General features: G+C 36.4%; 1 protein-coding gene across 1 annotated transcript; it reads right to left on the reverse strand.

Moving 5' to 3' along the window:
• Positions 1–148: 148 nt before the first annotated feature.
• Positions 149–18,565, reverse strand: mcm8 (minichromosome maintenance 8 homologous recombination repair factor). The gene is made up of 23 exons (XM_055018896.1): positions 18,372–18,565; positions 18,117–18,153; positions 16,472–16,569; positions 16,205–16,339; positions 15,244–15,309; positions 15,073–15,155; positions 14,800–14,949; positions 13,685–13,782; positions 13,408–13,606; positions 12,660–12,745; positions 12,036–12,181; positions 9,957–10,031; positions 9,740–9,878; positions 8,014–8,044; positions 7,715–7,852; positions 6,422–6,482; positions 6,220–6,300; positions 5,167–5,362; positions 3,253–3,466; positions 2,968–3,177; positions 2,807–2,883; positions 1,920–2,109; positions 149–597 (listed from the first exon to the last, which is right to left on the reverse strand). Exons 3-23 carry the CDS (start codon positions 16,560–16,562, stop codon positions 505–507), a joined length of 2,559 nt encoding a protein of 852 aa, XP_054874871.1. The 5' UTR covers positions 16,563–16,569; positions 18,117–18,153; positions 18,372–18,565; the 3' UTR covers positions 149–504.
• Positions 18,566–20,234: the final 1,669 nt, after the last annotated feature.

The raw sequence follows: 20,234 nt of genomic DNA on the forward strand, positions 1-20,234 counted from the left end.
TATTTTAAAAATTACACTGTAATTCTTTTATTTGTAGGAAAATATCATAGTTTATTACCTGAAGGTTTAATTATTTTCATTTTGATTAATTATAGACTTAGTAAAATTGATTATTCAAACTAATCAAACAGAAAAACCATGACAAGAGAACTTTCAAGAATATTTATGAAAATAAGACTGTAAAAAATATACAGTTCCAATGAAACTGAATTTAAGTATACATTTGTACATAAATACTGTACAAACATTAGATTTTATGTACATTCTTCTTCTGAAGTACAGTCAGTTTGTAAAGAAGGTGTTTCTGGTCAAAAGTGTGGAAAACAAAACAAACATAAATCTAAACAAGAAGATGGAATAATGTTCTGCAAAAACAGCATAAACCTTCGTTAATTGTGAATATTTTCTGGTTTCTTTCCTCCTCCATGACAGTATATTATTTAACAATAATTCAACCCAAACACTGACCTGGTGGTTTATTCTGCAGGTTTGTGTTTGTGTTGATCAGACCGTCTGCAGCTGGTACAGTTTAGATCCTTTCTTCAGCAGGAATCCTTGTTCATTCAGGGAACTCAGGAGACCTTCAAAGTCCATCACCTGGAAGAAAATTAAATAAAAATAATACCACAATAGTGTTACTGCATATATTTAAGGATAATTACACAATGTCTGTGATGAAAAGAGACATTTTACTGTAATCAATATGGGGTAAAAAGGTTTGTGTCGAAGCTACTTTATATTAACTTAAAGGGGAATAAAGATTTCCTGTAAACCAGAGGTGTGAAACTCATGTTAGTTCAGGTTCCACAGTCAGTCCAGTCTGATCTCCAATGGACCGGACCAGTAAAATCACAGCAGAATAACCTATAAATAACTACAACTCCTAATGTTCCTTTGTTTTAGTGTAAAAATTATCTTTTTACAAAACATTATGAACAACCTGAAATTTCTTAAGTTCAATTTCAACAATATTATGCCTCAGTTTATCATTTCCACATTACAACTTCCAGATCACAGAGTGTCTACAAAGGAACACAACATTTAGTCACCTGGAGCTGAACCAGAGACGATTTTACTTTATGATCAAAACGACAAAAGTCAGACAAAAACAGACTAAAAAACAAGACCAAATATTACAAAAATGAGATGCCAAAATGAAAAAAAATGAAACAAACACAAAACAAAAACAAAAGAGACAAAAAAGTTACAAAGTGACAAAAAATGGACAAATGACAAAAACTGTACACAAAACAACGAATAAAACAAAATATAATATGACAAAAATAAGACAAAAAACACAAGCGAGACAAAAAGGAAACACAAAATGACAAAAGTCAGACAAAAAACAAGAAAAAATATTACAAAAATGAGACACAAAATGACAAAAACAAGACAAACAACACAAAACAAAAGACAAAAATTTGACAAAAAAAGTTACAAAATGACAAAAAAAACGGATACAAGTGACAAAAAAATGACAAACGCAAGAAACGAAACTACAAAAAAGTAGATTAACTGTGTGTGTTTCGATTTCTCTCTCCTGCTGCCCACAGATGTTCAGGACTTTATATTGCAGAGAAAAATGAGCCCACAGTGAAGAAAAATGAGCCCAGAGTGAAGAAAAATGAGCCCAGAGTGAAGAAAAATGAGCCCAGAGTGAAGAAAAATGAGCCCAGAGTGAAGAAAAATGAGCCCACAGTGAAGAAAAATGAGCCCACAGTGAGGGAGAATGTGATGGAAGCAAAGAAAAACCCCAGAAACTGTTTGTGCTTCAGATGGTTTTCCTGTTAAACATCATTTATGTAATTCAGTATCTTTCTTATTCCCTGAAAAGTTTATTAATTGAAGAGGATGAACTAATTTCTTTTCATTTTCCTGTTTTGATGAGGTGTATGTGCTGCATGTTTCAGTGTTTTCACCTTGATGTTCAGCCTGTCTGCGATAGATCGAAGTGTCTGCAGGTCAAACTGCATCTGATTGGTCCTCTGACCGTGTGCGTGCAGAGCGTTGACCAATCGTTTTCCAGCGCTGCGCTGACTCATTCCTGAGCCCAGCTGAGAGCGCTCAAAGTCCAGGTTGCCCAAACCGTCTGAGTACGTGTCGGCCAGACTGAGAATAAAAAAACAGACGGAGAGAAGTTTAAATTCATAATACTTAATTAAAATCACTTCATGTTAAGAATCTCATTAAAAACACTGCCAAAAATAAGCTGTTTGCTCAACCCAGATTCTGTAAAAAACTAAAAATCCTGTGAGTCTTGCTGCAAACAGGAACCCATTAGTGACTCAGCTGCAACCAACAGGAATGTAGGAAAAATTCAGGGGAGTTTCTGACTGAACTGCAGGCAGAGATGACAAGTAACTAAAAAGTAGTAAATTATCTGTACTATGTGGAGCTGACTGTTTTTCTAGTAGTAGTAATTAGTAGTATTAGTTAGTGTGGGAATTTGGAAAAATACTGAACATGATTCCAGTTATTTAAAATCTTTCTAAAATAAGTAATCAAAAATTTTACTTTTGTGTTTTCTTTTTTCTTCTTTCTTTCATTGTCATTTTGACATTTCTGAGTTCTCTCCTTCATTCTGTTTAAATAGAGCTGCAGGACTTCATGTTGCAGAGAAAAATGAACAGTGAAGAAAAATGTGACAGAAGCAAATAAACATAAATAGAAACTGCTTAGAAGGATACAGACAAGCAAATAATTGCACATTCTGACAAAGACTTGATCCAGAGAATGTGCACAATATTTACTTGTGCAAATGAACACCTCGTCTCTCTAAATGACAGAATGAATCCTGAGTTGCTACCTGTGTTTCATGATCTCCACCACGTCCTCAGCATCGCTCTTAGTCGCCGTTTCTCTGAGCTCCAGTTTGGCTCTTGCCTGCATGAAAACATAAACTAGCATGAACATTTACAAGATTCTAATTAAAAAAGTGAATTGTATCTTGTGTAGATGTCCATCCACCTCGGTGAGTCTGATCAGAGACTCCAGCTGCCTCGTGGTGATGGGCGTAGCGTCGGCAGAGTGAGCCTGAGACCTCAGCGACAGATAAAAGTCCTGCAGGGTCTGAGCTGCTTCAGGAGACAGCGATGGATGGACGTACTGACGGGCGTAGCTGATGTACTTCCTCAACAAGCTCGCTGGGATGGGATCCACACTTTCACCTGCAGGGACCTGAAAAAACACATGAAATTAGTAAGTTATTAAGATGAGATATCAGTTTACTTCAGCTTGTCGGTGTGTTTTTACCTGCAGACGTTGGGACAGCGGCATGTCTGAGTGCAGCAGCAGGACGGACGTCTCTAACTCGCTGTTCGTCCTGGTAACCATGGCGCTGCTGGCTCTGCCTCTTCCTGCTCTGTTCGCCATCACGTGCTCCGACAGGCGGCGGTCATGTGACTCGTCAGGGATGTCCAGGAGGAGAAAGACGACATCGAAGCGAGAGAGCAGAGCCGAGCCCATTCTGAAGACAAACGAGAAGAAAAGTCAAATATTTGTACGTTTATGCTGTAAAAACCTCCAGTTGCAGCTACGAAACAGAGCTGCATGATAGCAGCAAAACCCGATGTTGCAATATTTTGGTTTTTCTGTGATAACTGTGTGAAAAAATACAGAAATGTTGAGCTAATGAGTTGAATAAACCCATTTGTAAAGAATGAATCATATTAGAATGATTGGGGTGGATCTGTAGAGGAGTTTATCAGCACAGAAAATAAAAAAATAACTAAAAATATGCAATGTTTGCAGCCTTTTTCATTTGGTGTGACAAAGACATCTGGAATAGTTTTTTTGCTTGTAACTACATGTAGATTTGACTCTGTATTTAACATTCAGAGCTTGGAGCTGCTGATTTAAATGGTTAAACTGATTATTTGTATCATGTGGTGGCAAAAACAGCTCACAGAGAACCTGCTGTGGTCAAAATCATCCATTCTTCAGCAGAAATATCTCCATCTAACTAAAAGACTGCATAAATGATGACAATGATTAGCCTCCTTATTCCCATTTTTCATTGACTTTAGGGACAAAATATTTTGATTGTACTTTCACCTAAAAATAAACAGATCGCTGCTTTCACGTCCCTGTTGTGCTGCATTCCTGCTAATCTACAAATCTGCATCAAAATAAGACTAAAACTAACCTTAACTTGAACTCAGAACATCATCTAGAACCCAAATATGAATGAAATTGTGCCCAAACAATTCCCTTCACTGGCTGGACATCTGTTCATTAATAGATGCTAGAATGTCCAGATGTTCCCTGAATGCCTCCCATGCAGCAGCAGTAGAAGCTGCTAGTCGTCTGAGTTCAGAGAAGCTTCTAGTCTCCATCACTTACTGCAGAGAGATCAAGAATAACTTTGAACAGAGTCAAAGGAGTCAGATTTGCCTGATTTGACTTTAATTGTCATTTTAGACCAGTTTTGAGTCATTTAGTCCAAGTTACAAAACAATTTGGGCAAATTTAAAGTAGTTTTGGACAATCTTCGAGCAACTGTGGATGCATTTCAAGACATTTTATACAATCTTTGGGTCATTTTAAACACATTACAAAACCATTTGTACAACAGTAGTCGTTTCAGACAATTTTGGAGTCATTCTGGACAGTTTTTAGGTCATTTTGTTTTGAAAAAGGCATTGAAATGTCAGATATACTTGTCGTTTTATAAAACGTTCCCTGGTTGAACATCTGCTTATTAATAGACATTACAATTTCCAGATGTTCCCTGAACGCCTCCCATGCAGCTGCAATAGAAGCTGCTAGTCATCTGAGCTCAGAGAAGCTTCTAGTCTCCATCAGTTACTGCAGAGAGATCAAGAATAACTTTGAACAGAGTCAAAGAAGGAGTTCTGATGTCAAATTTACCTCAAACCAGGTGAGTTTATCTACATGGATTGATTTTTGTGAGCATTTGAAACATCAGTACCGCAGTCTAGTGTGGTTATTATATGCACAATTGCTGTGTTCTTTAAATGAAGTTGAAAAAAAAGAACTCCAAAGACCTTTAAATGAGAGTAAATAATGTTCAATCAGACAGACTCGTCATGGAAAACAAGAAGTTTTCTTTTTCTGTCAGCAGCAAATAAAGTTCATGTAAAGCGACTTGGGTCTGTGCTGAAATGATACATGGTGCAGCTTTACTACAAAGAAAAAGAAACTTACTTGAGGTTCTCAGAGACAGTCTTTCCTCTGTTGTAATGTCCTCCGATGGGGTTTGCAGCAGCGATGACTGACGTTCTGGCCGGCAGAGAAGAAACTATTCCAGCCTTCGCCAGACTCACTGACTGCTGCTCCATAGCTTCTAGCAGAGCCTGCTGCTGCTGGCCCAACTTATCAAACTCATCGATGCAACACAGGCCTGGAGGGAACCAACAAACCACAAGAAAAACAGCAAAAAGTCAAAGATGAGACGGAAAGAAACAAGAAGGAAAAACAAAGACTTGTTTTCTTTGCAATTCTGCAAACTTGGAGCCCCCAACAGGCAGTGAGAGGCAACACTGTGGAAAACAAATGTACAGTTTTAAAATTCAGCTGCAATCTGAGAGGTTTGTCTGGTTCGTTGGGCCTCTTTAAACTACAGTACGACTACTATTACTACTACAGTATTGCCTGTTATCTGAGGATACTACCCTGGATCATAGTAGAGAAGCAGTATTTTTGTTAAGGAGGCTAGATACCTCTACATCCAAAAATTTCAATATTTTTCCAAGCTTTTTTTTGGAGATAAAAGTATTTTAACGACGTGTAACTACCTTAAACTCAACACAATAAATCAAAATATGCTGCAAATGCATAATTTTGTTGCTAAAATCATAAAATTGATGCTATAATTTTGCTATTGCGAGGAAAATACTATAGTTTATTAAAGGAATGGGATTTTTTTTAATGTTTATTGATGATCAACTTCTTGAAAATTAATTCAAACAAAAATCTAAATCAAAAAAACACCCAGGGACAAGTCTTAAAAGTGTTTTTGGATACTAAAATGTTGTGTTGTATTGCACAGATGTGTAGAACAGTCAGTTTGTATTTCACTGTATGCACTGCATGAGCATTTCACAAATAAAACCATAATTAGCCGTTTTAGAGCTTTTCTGTTAAATAAAAATATTTTGTGGTGTTTAAAATTAATATCTCTCTCCTTGTAGTCGTGGTTTTACTGTTTCCATAGAGGTTGAGGAAATGTAAATATACGTCAAACACACTTATATTTACCTTGGTCAGCCAACACCAAGGCTCCGGCCTCCAGAGCGTAATCTCCAGTTCCTGCATCTCTGGATAAACTCACTGTTAGTCCTGAAAAATAAACAGGATTCACTAGATTTACAACCCGATTATATTACAGCAGAACTGAACAGCTATAGAAAGCATGATTATCACCACATTAATTAAGGAGATCTGTTTGTAGACAGTTTACCTGTGGTGCTGGTGCTGTTGCCACACACATAAATTCCTCTAGGAGCCACGTTACACACCGCCTACACAGGAAACACAACACAGTAAGTTTACACTCACAATAAAGCTGCCAATCAGATCAACATAAGACACTTTCAGAAACTAAGTTCAGGGTCAGTCGATCTTAACCCTCCTGTCGTCCTGCAGGTCAAAACTGACCCGTTTTAAAGTTTGAAAATGTGGAGAAAAAATATAGATTTTCACAGTGAAACTTCTGATGTTCACATTTTCAACATTTTTGGGAAATCTATGAACATTTTTTGGTGGAAAAAAAAGAAATGTTAAAAATGTTTCTTTAGAACATTCACATAAAAATCAACCAAAATCCAGCGAATTTCACTGGATTTTGGTTGATTTTTTTATGTGAATGTTCTTAAGGAAAATATTAGAAGTTTTACTGATATATATGGAATCACTAGATATTTTTAGGATTTTTTTGGGAAGATTTTTACTAATTTTTTGAAAATATTTACAAGAATTTTCATTCCAAATTTGGGGGATTTTTAAAAAAAAAAAAAAAAAAAAACTAAAACTTTTAAGGGAAACTTAAGGAATTATTGGAGTTTTCTTCCTGAAGGTTTTTGAAATTTTAAGAAATTCTGGGAATTTTTTGCTGAATTTTTGGATTTTTTGAAGACAACAGGAGGGTTAAATCAGCAGATCTTTAGAACCATTTCTGCTCAACCATCTCTGATTTGCCTGAAGAGCACAAAATATGAATATTTAAAAAGATATTTGTGAAGTTTTAGATTGATAATACTGATCAAAACTTTCCTATCAACCCACTTTCAGCAGTTTTATTTTCACATTGAAATTTGAGGCTTTTTGAACAACAATATCTCAGGAACAACTGAAGATATCTGTATCTGTATCTGTATGTGATAATCTGTAATATTGGACAAGTAGATTTAAAGTAGATTTTTGGGTTAAAATATATACATATATATACATAAAATAACATTAGAGCGTTTATGAAAAGTCAGCTAGGGATTTTTCTGAACCACATGTAGCTGCATGTCCCAAAAACACAAAAATAAATATATAGAATACTTTTATTATGAAATACTTGGTCACAAAAATGATAAATTATTGAACATTCCATAACTGATTGACCAGGTATGATGAAGCTGCACCACAAAAAACAAGACTATAGTAGAACTGTAAAGTTCTGTAGTTTCTAAATATAAATATAAGAAAAAAACCCAGCTAAATTTGAGTATTATGCTTGCTTTCAGACCCCTGTTTCTCCTGTTACCTGTAACATCTGACTCTTCCCCAGTCCAGGGTCTCCCACTATCAGGACGTGAGGATCTCCTCTCACTGGGACGCTGTTCTTCCCGGTGTGTTTCTGTCGGCCTCCAAACAACGCTAAAGCCAGAGCAGCTTTCACCAGCTGCAGAAACACACCACTTATCAGACTAAACATCGACATTTACGGTGTTTTTGGTCAAACTGAGATGAAAAAAGCACGAGTGACACACCTGAAATCAACCAAATCACCAGTTTCTCATATTTTGTTGTTTATGTCAGCTTTGTTTAAAGAGTTAAACTCACCAGATGTCCGTAGATGACGGGACACAAAGAGCTGAAAGAGACGAGGAAAGAGAAATCATCCAGTGATATATTAATATGTGTTAGAAGCAGGCTATTGTGTAAATTACACATCAGGAAGTTTTTGATGAATTAACAACAAAAAAATCTAAATCTTTACCGCTGTTGTAAGAAAAAAAATGCAAATTTTTCTCAAGACGGTGCTCAAAAAAGCTCACTTCTACATTATTCTTAGCTTTGATTTTGACAGCCTGAAGTATAAAGATGCCGCTTTAAAATTCACAAAAATGAATGATTCCTAAAATGCACAGTTTATAATTGATATTCTCAAGAAGAAGAATGAAACAGAAAGTTCAATCCTGCAATCCTGATAGTGGAAATGTGCTTTGTTTTAAAGTCAGTTATGTCTGGTTGATCCTACAGCAGGTTTGTTCTGTGTTTTGTTCTGTACCTCAGAATGCTGTGATTAAACAAGTACTTCAACACTAGTTACACTGTGCTGCTTTGTAACCTGTATGTCTTAGGTGCATTTTCATACTCATGTAGTTTGCACTGTACTGGGAGAACAGCATTTTGTTTTCTATGTATGCAAATGCACAAGAAATTAAGTAAATCTGGTCTGAATCTGTGTTTCTGAGAATAATGATTTGTCTTCCAGCATATAAAAACACCACAAAGATGCATGGCTCCACAATAACTTTCTCGTCTAGTAGCACCTTCCACCTTGCCACAAGCAAAACCCATCACTTGCTGAACATCTTCTTACTAAGAGACGCTATAATTTACCGATGTTCCCTAAACGCCCCACATTGCAGGCTGTGGTAGCTGCTGCGGTGCTCAGACAGGTGTGCGACCAAAAATTATTTTTAAAAGAGTTAAACTAGAGCGTCGTAATGTCCTGTTTGTCCAAGATGAAACCGAGTGATTTTTTTTACTTTTTCTATGACAGCACGACGCTGCGCTCCACATTTTACAAGAAAACCACATTTTTAAGTGCAAGGATAAGGATAAGGATAAATTTTATTGATCCCACAGTGGGGAAAGTTCTCCGTTACATACGTTAAATACCACACTACACCGAAGTTATAAAGGTACTACTTTCCACCAATGTGGTTAACCCTCGTTTCGTCCTGCGGGTCAAAATTGATCTGTTTTAAAGTTTGAAAATGTGGAGAAAAAAAATCTATTTTCACAGTGAAACTTCTGACGTCCACATTTTCAACATTTTTGGGAAATCTTTGAACATTTTTTGCTGGAAAAAAAGAAATGTTTCTTAAAAACATTCCCCAAAAAAATCAACCAAAATCCATCGAATTTCACTGGATTTTGGTTGATTTTTATGTGAATGTTCTTAAAGAAAATATTAGAAGTTTCACTGATATATATGGAATCACTTTAGATATTTTTAAGATTTTTTGAAAGATTTTTACTTATTTTTTGAAAATATTTACAAGAATTTTCTTGCCAAATTTGGGGATTTTTAAAAAAAAAAAAAAAACCTTTAAGGGAAACTTTCAAGGAATTATTGGAATTTTCTTCCTGAAGGTTTGTCAAATTTTCAGAAATTTGGGGATTTTTTTGCTGAATTTTTTGATTTTTTCAGACAAGGAAACACTATTTTTTGGTGCAACAGGAGGGTTAAATCCCACTGGTGGGTTTCAGGGTTAAGAGGACTGAACGATAACAGATATCAGGCAGGTAAAAGTCATTCATGCAGTGAGTTTCTTACTGAACGATCAGTCGCAGCAGCTCCGGCTGAGACTGGATCTCCTGGACGGCGTAGAGCTCCTTCAGACTGAACTCCTCCCCAGCAGAGTGATCTCCAGCCGACCCTCCAGAACCCTGAACTCCTGGTTTAGACTGCTGGCCTGAACATCCAGAGAAAACACCTCCTCAGTACAGATTCTGGTCTATCTAGTCTGATCCACAGACCTGCAGGATTTTACCTTTAGTGTTGCTGACAGAAGTAGCTTCTATGTAGAGCAGAAACATGCACTGATCCTTGTTTCCTCTGGAGCTGCCTGCAAAAAAACAGAAGACACTCAGTTTACTGTCAGAGAGGAGGAAAAAACAGAAAATGCTTGTGTTGTTTTTTGTCTCGTTCTTGTTGTTTTGTCTCTCGTTTTTGTTGTTTTGTGTCTCGTTTTTGTCATTTTGTGTCTCGTTTTTGTTGTTTTCTGCTTCGTTTTTGTCGTTATAGGTCTTGTTTTTTGTCGTTTTCTGTTTCGTTCTTGTTGTTTTGTGCCTCGTTTGTCATTTTGTCTTGTTTTTGTCGTTTTGTGCCTTGCTTTGGTCATTTTATGTCTTGTTTTTGTCGTTTTCTGTTTCGTTTTTGTCATTTCATGTCTTGTTTTTTTCATTTTGTGTCTCGTTTTGATCATTTTCTGCTTCGTTTCTGTCGTTTCGTGTCTTGCTTTTGTCGTTTTGTGTCTTATTCACATTTAAGAAGCCGCAGTCACAAAATTTAGACATTTTGTTCCTTAAAAAATGACTCAAAGGGATTAATCTACTAACAAACCTGACACACTAGTATTGTGTGCAAAAAAAGTCATTATTCTGATTTTAGTTTGCTGTTTTAAGAACAGATTAAGATGATTCTGTAGGGACTAACTACGACCTGTTCAATTAGATTTTTCTGCTAGTCATTAAGCACTATTTCTGTCTAATAAATGAATTAATGAATAAATTAAAGGACCAGCTGCTACAGTTTGTGTTACATTTTACTCCTGACTTCTTGTTCAGTCCTTTATCAGACTATTCTGGATCTATCTGGAACAAACTGCGTTTTAATGCATCTGAGTTAGAAATGATCAGCTGATTTCTAGAAGTACAACAAAAAAACATTTGGATCATTCCAGGACATTTTACGTCCTGCCCATCAAATTTCCAATAATCCATTTACAAAATACTAAAACATGCAGTTGCTGTGTAAATGTTTTGTCCAAATTTTTAAAAAAGAACTAGGAGAAAAGAATGCTTGAAAATGTTTTTAAAACACCAAATAAGTCTGGAGTTCCCCCTAAAATGACATTTTTCTCTTGTTCCACCCCCCTGATGAACAAACTGAATCTCTAATAAAACAGCTAGAATGAAATTTAAATCACCTTTTTTTGGTTTAATTTTTTCACTGATGTCTCTTGTAATTGTGGGAATTTTTTGACCAACATAATATTTTAAATAATAATTATTATTCATGGAATGTGTCCCACAACATGTTAGCATAATCTGTTAATGACGTTTCTGTCATTTTCTGTCTAATTTCTACCGTTTTCTGTCTTGCTTTTGTCATTTTCTGTTTAATTTCTGTTGTTCTGTGTCTTGTTTTTTGTGTTATGTCTTGTTTTTGTCATTGTGTGTCTTGTTTTTGTTGTTTTATGTCTTGTTTTTGTCGTTTCCATCATCAAACAGTTGTCCTATAGAATGTGCAGAGCAAAGCTATGTCCTCTCTTCTTCTTTTCATATCTTCTTCACATTGTCAGCCTTGATTGAATGTCTCACTCTACCTCATATTATCAGGATCAGACTAATTCTTTGGACTGTTTTCCATCAGTCAGTTTGTCCTCTTGGTCAGCAGTAACAGCAGCTAAATATCTAGCTTCTACTGCTGAGAAAAAGATCACATTAGCATGGATTAGCAACCCTGTTACTGTGATTAGAGTAGGGTTAGCAAACAACACAGAAAACATGGAATAAAAATGCTACCATTGATGTGGAAGCTGAGCCAATCAAGCCTTTGATAGTTTATTACCTATTATTGATCAATATGGAGCAGAAAACTGGAAAAGAGAAGGTTTATTTTCCAAACATTTTGAAGCCCAAATGTCCTCCAGTTCTACTATCAATCCTGTGTAGCACCTGGTAATAAAATGTCGTAGCTGAGGGCATCATGACTGTAATTAAATTAAAGCAGAGGAGCAGTTTCTTCCAGGATATTCCCATTTTACTTCGAGTTTCTGCCACATATAGTTTGGGTATTTCTGTATTTGTGTTGCTTCCCTCCATGAACAGAACATGTGTGTTTGTACCGTCATTGATGACCCGGACTATCCCCGTCACGGTAACCGTGTCTCCAGGGACGCAGCTGTCGCACAGGTCAGAGGTCAGGTGACACTCGACGGTCCGCGGGATTCGTCCGGTTTCCCTCTGCTCACCACCCATCAGCTCCTGCACCCTGAAGCAGAACAAAACAGAAAATAACTTCTGCTCAACACGCCGTGCAAAGTGATATCTGCATCGTGATCAAGAGGCTGATGTGTAAAAGTGTGGGTTAGGATCTGAACAAAAAGTTAAAGTGCACACACGGACACCCACATTTATTAAGCTGCACGCCTCCAATCACAATCAACTTACTCCCACAATAAACCACAAATGTTCACTGCCAATCCTTGAACGTTGAGGATCAGAATCAGTTTTATTGCCAAGCAGGTTTTCATATTAACACTCTGAAGGGTTTGGAAGCAGAGTAAGTGGTTTGACCCACTTTCTGTAGTTATTGATAAAAATGGGTTCGAAGTTTTGTCTTTTCAAGAATGGTCTGACATTATTCACTCCAAAAACAGTTTAACATCACCAAGGAGCTGAAAGAAAAAGCTTAAAGTTGACAGACGTGCTATAAAAATGCCTCGTGTATGTCTGGCTGATTTACTCACTTAATAATCTGCCAGTCGACGGTGTGTGTGAGAGGAGAGCTGTGGACGGGACTGAAGGATCGACTGCGACAGCCGGGCTGGACACACTGAGAGATAAAACACAAAAATACATAAAAATACAGTCAAACTGAAGAGGTAATGTGCAAGGTGGAGATGTGAGGAGGCTGACAGGAAAGTTTATTTACATGTACAGTAAAACTCTGGCTCCTATTACCTTCAAATTTACTAACATTTTTTATCCTTGGGGTCAATTTGACTTCAGAAAATTATCACAAATAAAACTGTCCCCCAAGTTTATGTGTCAGGTACTTTATTTCTGTTTGTTGACTACCTAAATAGCCCTTTCAATAAAATAACCCCCTGCACCCACTCCCCTCATACATCCAGAATACCCAGTATGCTACTATGCAGAAATTTATAGATCACAATAAAACCTCACTGACTGACCTCAAATTGGACAGAGATCTCTTTCTGGTGTTTTAATGGTTTTATATTATTTCAAAGTACATATTTTTGTTATCTATAACATTTGGAATGAAAAACTATTTCTGTTATCAAGAATAGTAACGTATTATGTTTGGGGAAAAACAAACTCAATTAAAAAAGTTTAGGGTCTTAAAACTTTTTGAAGATTCTAAAATTGCATTTTATAGTGACCTCAATATCATCCAAAACAACCTGACCCCAAAGATAATAGGAGGGTTAAAAACACGCAGCAGAGTAAATTCAGCTGCATTCTGTGTGACACCTTGGTCGGCGTGGCGTATTTTCCGTGCTGCAGAGGCAGAGACAGCGTCTGTGAGCAGGTGAGACACCTGAAGGCCATCCGGCTGCACTGAGGTCTGATGTTACTGACTCTGACCACGGTTCCCTTCACACAGACCAGCCGTCCGAACACGCTGGCTCGGAGCGTCCTCAGAGGAGTCAGCGGCTCGTAGTTATACAGCCTGATGCACACAAACAGGGTCGTCTTCATTCAGGGTCAGCAGCCGTAAAGCAGGAAAACGAGTCGGTGTGAGCGTTACCTGGCGCTGATATGAGGAATGTTGATGATCGGTGCAGCGACGGGAAGCTCTTCCTCCTGCAGCTCAGCAGCTTGTTTCTCCAAATCTACAGTCAACACCTGAAACCCACAAACACTCGTCAGTCTGGAGATGTTCTGAACTTTGTCTCCTCACAAGTTAAAGTTAAACTTCTCTGGTTTTTACGTTCTAGAGTTCAGAATCTGACTCCTGACCAAAATCCATCCTGGACTTATCGGCTCCATATGAAGCATCCAGAGGCCTCAGGTTTACTGTGTTTCCAGATCCAGAACCAAAAATAATGAAGCAGCATTCAGCTATGATGCTCCTCACCTGTGGAACAAACTTCCTGAACACCTGAGGTCTGCTCAAACTATTGGCTCTTTTAAATCAGGCCTGAAGACCAGATTGTTTACTGCAGCTTTCTCTGTTTTCTGACTTTTAATGCACTTTTATGATCCTAATGTCTACTTTTATGTTTAATTTCTATGATTGTAATGTATGTCTGCCTTTAAAGTCATTTTTCTGAATGTACTTCTTTGCCTTTGTAAAGCACCTTGAACTGCCTTGTGTCTGAATTGTTCTATACAAATAAACTAGCTTTGTCCACTAAATATTTTTGCACTAAGAACAATATTCTTGCTTTTTGCATCATTCTCACTTGAGCAGTTGTCCCTTTTGCACGACTGCGTATCAAAATCAGCTATCTGTATCTTGCTTCTTTACTCTGCTGTTTCTTTCTGTGGTTGTTCTACAGATATAGCTGAGATTTATTGGGATTTTTATCTGCAAACTTCCAAAAGCCAAAGATCTTCAGTGAATAATGCAAACTGTGATTTGTTTTTTACTTTTGCACTGAAGTTGTGGCTCTTTTAAATCTTCTAAACTCTAAAACGAAAGACTTCTTTTCTTAACATTTATTCAGCAGTTGTCTGGTAACTTCAATGTATACCTAAAGGAACAATGAGGAAAATGGTGCACATCAAGTCTGATTCATGCAGTAAATACGTCCCAGAATCCACAGAACTCATACTGGTTTTTAAGAAAGGTGTTGTGAACAGAAACTTGAAGTTGTTTCCAAACTTTTGTCATGTAGCGTAGGTGTGGCAGTGATTCACCTGGTGGATGGCGACTCCCAGACAGCTGAACATCACCTCCGGCTGCTCCTTCAGATCTGTGATTATATCAGGAAGAGTCTCTCGTACAGTTTTATCTCCGGTCAGGTCAGAATAATCCACCAGAACGCTGCCCTGACGCTCGATCTCATCCTGCACAGAAACACAAGAAATGTTCCGAAACCTTTTCTATGCAAAACATACACAGCAGATAGAAAAATAAACATAACTTTATAAGTCAAACAGGCAGTTTATTAAACAGAGAATATGACAGACCTTGTCGTACAGGTGAATCCTGGAAGTGAAATATTTCTCAAATACTTTGATTTTCTCCACACTGGGTGAGCTCTTTATGAAACCTGCACATTAAAACACACATTAACACATCGCAGACCACTAATCCTGATCATTATATGTTTTATTATCATGTGAAATACTCTCATGTACCTTCTGTGAAGTACAGATTCCATCCTTTGTACGGACACAAATCATCCAGAGTGGTCTGACAAGGGACTGAAGAGACGATTAAACAGTCAGTACGGAGTAAATTCAATGCATTTTACTGCAGCTGTTCATTTTATTTATATATTAACTTATTTATCTGGCATGAACCTTGATGAATAGAAAAATGCCTGTAATCAAATATTCCTGAGTAAACCCCTACAGGAGCATTTTAATCTGTTGTCTCGGGCCAGTTCTTAAAACTGCAAAACTAAAATTTTAATTAAAATGATTTTTGTATCAAATGATGATACACACAAACTAATACCCAATAAACAGCCACAAAGTATACAAAACCTTATTTAACTTACAATACAGCAAATAAAACTCAACAAAACAAAGGAAGAGGGACGAGTTTAAGACTCTAACACACCGTTGAACTGGCAAAGATGCATTTATTCGTAGTTATTAGCAGTTAGCATAGCAGTAGTTCTATATAACAACTTGCCTGATTAAGGTCTAACATTGAAAGGTTGTGCAAATAATTAAAATATAGTTAGACAGTGTGCAGAAGTCTGACTGACACCATTCTTGTTAAAAAACAATCAATAGAACAGAATTAATGATCAAAATAAACGATGAATAATTTCAGAGTTACTTATCGTATCTTTCATTGTCATTTTTGAGTCATTTTGAACACGTTATTGTGATTTCAGTCACAACTGAAGTCACGTTGAGTCATTTTTATCAAGTATAGACACATTTTTTTCAGATGAGTTTTGACAAGTTTTGGACAGATTTCGAACCTTTTTGATACATTTAAAGATATTTTGGACAACTTTTTGATTTTAGTCAAATTTTGAGTCATTTCGGTGAGAAATGTGGATGAAGGCCCAAGATGACAAACGAAAAAATGTATATATTTCTACAGATTTACAGGATAAAATGGAAAAGACACGGATCTCACCTCTCTGAGAACTCGGCGTTTGGTTTCCTGATCCACCTCTCCAGCCTCCTCCTGAGCCTCTTCCTCCTCCTGCTGCTGCTGATCCTCCTCTCCACGGTCGACCCCTCCAACCTCCTCCACCTCCTCTCCATCCTCCTCTCCATCCTCCTCCCCCACCTCCTCTCCATCCTCCTCTCCATCCTCCTCCCCCACCTCCTCTCCATCCTCCTCCCCCACCTCCTCTCCATCCTCCTCCACCACCTCCTCTCCATCCCCCCCCACCTCCACTTCCGCCTCTCCATCCACCACCATCCCTCGATCCACCACCTCCACTTCCTCCACCCCTCCATGATCCTCTCCTGGATTCTTCTCCACTCATTACTTTCCTGAGACAACGAAGGACAAGAACAAGAAAACTTAGTCTGAGGGACAAAAGTACAAAACAAGGAAATAGATTTCTTATTTTAGATCAGTTTCTGTCAAACATATGACTGACAGTGATTGAATGTCAGCCTCAGGGGCTGCTGTCCCAGAAAAGTTTTCTGCTCCAACACTCGCCTGGTGACTTCTATTAATATCCAGGACAGAAGCATGCAGTCATACTGAATTAATGTCAGAAAACATGTCTTTAAAGTTACAGATGCTGTGTAAAATCAACATTTTTGAAGTAAATATGTAACAACTGGCTTTTAACATACATAAGACAGGTAATGTTGTTAGTGCTGAATGTTTTATGTAAAATCCTGAATATAAACTAGTATTATTTAGTTTGTTTCCTCAGGGAGAAAAATATCGGGTCTCTTTCTGTAAATATAAATCGGTCCAAACATTCCTTTGTTCCTCTGTCTGTCAAGCTCATCAACAAGTAAACAAGAAAGGTTGGTGGCAATCACTTCTGTGCACTTGATAATGTTTTCTTAGCGAATATTTCTATTTGCACATTGACTGTACTCTGTTTTTACTGTCTTAGCTGGTTTTTATTGTCTATATACTTTAATTATACGCTTTTTTTATTGTTTGTACAGCAGTATCGCTCTTAATCTGAACCAAATTTCTCCCACAGGAGACAAACATAGAACTCTGTTTTGACTCGAAGTAAGAATTATTATAATTAAAATAAATCCCAAACTGTCCTGGATCTGTTTATTTGTCATTCTGGTCATGAGTTAAGGCTGTCAAAAGTAGCATAACAAAAGTGTAATGACATTATTTAATCTGTTTACTAAAATCAAACATATTTTCCTGTTACATCAAAGGTAAAATATACAGATTTTTTTCTTCCATTTCACTGTTTTACAGGAGGATATCTGCAGCAGTGACATTAAGATGTACTAAATGAGTGTGTTTCCATATACAATTCTTAGTACATTACTAATCCCTTGTGGCATTCAGATTTATTCATGATATTTTGTATTGTATCTTTTATTACTCTTGTAGAGTGCTTTGTTTTGGACATTTTTTCTACTTCCCATTTTGATTGGTGTTTATTTTCTTTTACTCGACTCCAACATAAAGCCCTACACAAGAACTCCTATGAGCCTGGACTGTCTGTTTGATCACAAATGACAAATAAAAATGCTTGAATCTTAAAGTAAACAACAAAATATGGTAGTAAATAGCTGAGTAAGATTTAAAAAAACACATTTTATTGCTTTATCGTGAGTTGCTCAGACTAATTCCAAGGTACTCACTAATAATATTAAGCCTCTGAATCCCAGCAGGTTTGAAATGAGTTAGTTTAAAATAAAATAAATCACTAAAATGAAACTATATATCAGAGCAGCATCACTGTTTATCCTAAATACTGCTGCAACTTTACTGCCATTCAGAACTCCGTTTTAAATAAAGGTGAATTTACTGTCACTGCAATTATTAGCAAACATCTGGGGCTGAATCAAACACCTGAAATAAAACCTTTAACAGTTTTACTTACTTTATATTTCGGCGTATAAACTGTCACCCAAACAGCTCTGTATTACAGAAAACAGAAACGTCAGCTAGATGGTAGTTACTGGTTAAACGGGGAATAAACAAACCAACCACGGAAAGAAACTGTTATATTTCAATCTGTACAGTGTAGAGGATAAATTAATGCCCATAAAAACACTGTAAAATGTTTTAAATTCTGCTAAATTCATGTCTGATTTAACAACAAACCCGAGCTAGCTAACTGTTAACTTCCACTTACTGTGTTTATTGGCGACGTTCGTCCAAATATTCAGATAAATAATCAGTTAAAACCTTCCGATAGAAGCAGCAGAGAGACACAAATCTTTAGTTTTGTTCTAAATAAACTGGTTTAAATGAGTGACAACTGAAAACACTGAAAAACTTGTTAATTTCTGTAACCAAACATGTCAAACTTCCCTCCACTGGACCTTCTTCTTCGTCTGTTATTTTAGCAGCACAGGCGCTCTGGCGCTTCACTGCCCCCAGAGGACACCAGCGGTACTACAGGCCAAAATAATACATTGCAGTATGCAGCAGGAGTGAGAATAAATCTCTAAAATGTGAAATAATTCTAAATTATATCACTTCTCAACAATTTCAATATTTCTAAGTTGAACAGTAGAGTGTTTCCTCTAATTTACAATAAAAAAACAACGACTATTTTTAAAATTCACGGCCCAGAGTAGCATCTAAACACAACAAATTGAATCCAGCTGTGATCACTTTATTTTGTTACCACTAAAAGATTGTTTAAAGAAAGATTTGAATCTGAGTAATGACTTTTGTTGCTTTGACCTGGCCTCTATTGTCATCCTTGTCAAGTGCAATAATTCTGTGAAAGACATCTGTTTACTTTCAATTCACTTTCTGTTTATATGTCTGCTTCTTATTATTTAGTTGACAGTTTACATTTTGTGCTTATGTTATTTTATTTATTCATTTATTTATTTTTAGACATTATTCCTTGGCCTCCACTTAGACACTTAACACATATAGACACTTTGCATATATAGTGAATCTAACCAGTTTTAAAACAGTTTATAAAATTACAAAAGAGTAAATACTGTTCATCTTAGAAATAATGCACTTAGTTAGACAATTACGAGATATTGTTCAATTCTGCTGATTATATATAGAATAGAATAGAATAGAATAGAATAGAATAGAATAGAATAGCTTTATTGCTATCATACATGGGGGCATGATGAAAATATAAGTAGCTGCCACTGAACGGTGCATTGATAAGAGGCTAAATTAACAACAATAAATAATAAAACCAAATGTACATAGAAAACAAGACAATATTAAGAATCGCAACAGAAGCAAAAGAGGCAAGATATATACAATACAGTGTGGGAAGTAAATGAAATCAAATAAAAAACAATAAAATAGAATAAATGGGCTGGGGATTGCACATAAACAGTATTTGAACCAATAAAAGTGACTGTAAAGTATCTATGTTCTTTATTTTTCTAGTTTGGATCAGAAAATAAAGTACTAGATGGTTCATTGTTCTTTTATGTCTCATTTTTGTAATATTTTGTCATGTTTTGGCTGTGTTTTTGTCTGATTTTTGTTGTCTCATGTTTTTGTCGTTTTGTGTTTCCTTTTTGTCTTGCTTGTGTTGTTTGTTGTTTTGTTGTCATTTTGTGTTTTGCTTTATTTATTGTTTTGTGTGTTGCTTTTGTTGTTTGGTGTTTTTTGTCTCGCTTGTGTAGTTTGACTATTTTTTGTCATTTTGTTTCTTTTTTTAATCATTTTTGTCTTGTTTGTGTAATTTTTTGTCTTGTTTTTGTTCACCTTTTTTGTTGCTTTTGTAAATTTTTAATGAAATTTTTTGCCTCTTTTTTGTTTTGTTTTGTGTCATTTGTCTCATTCTTTGTCATTTTATTTCTCAGTTTTGTCGTTTTGTGCCTTATTTTCGTAATGTTTTGTCTTGTTTTTTGTCTTGTCTTGTCTTTTTTTAGTTGTTTGTCTCATGTTTTTGTCATTTTGTTTCTCTTTTTTGTCATTTTTGTCTCGTTTGTGTCATTTGTGTGATTTTCTTGTCCATTTTTTTAATCGCTTTTTTGTCGTTAGTTTAATTTTTTGTCATTTTGTT

This window comes from Amphiprion ocellaris, chromosome 16, assembly GCF_022539595.1.
Source record: "Amphiprion ocellaris isolate individual 3 ecotype Okinawa chromosome 16, ASM2253959v1, whole genome shotgun sequence".
Taxonomy (NCBI): Eukaryota; Metazoa; Chordata; class Actinopteri; family Pomacentridae; genus Amphiprion; species Amphiprion ocellaris.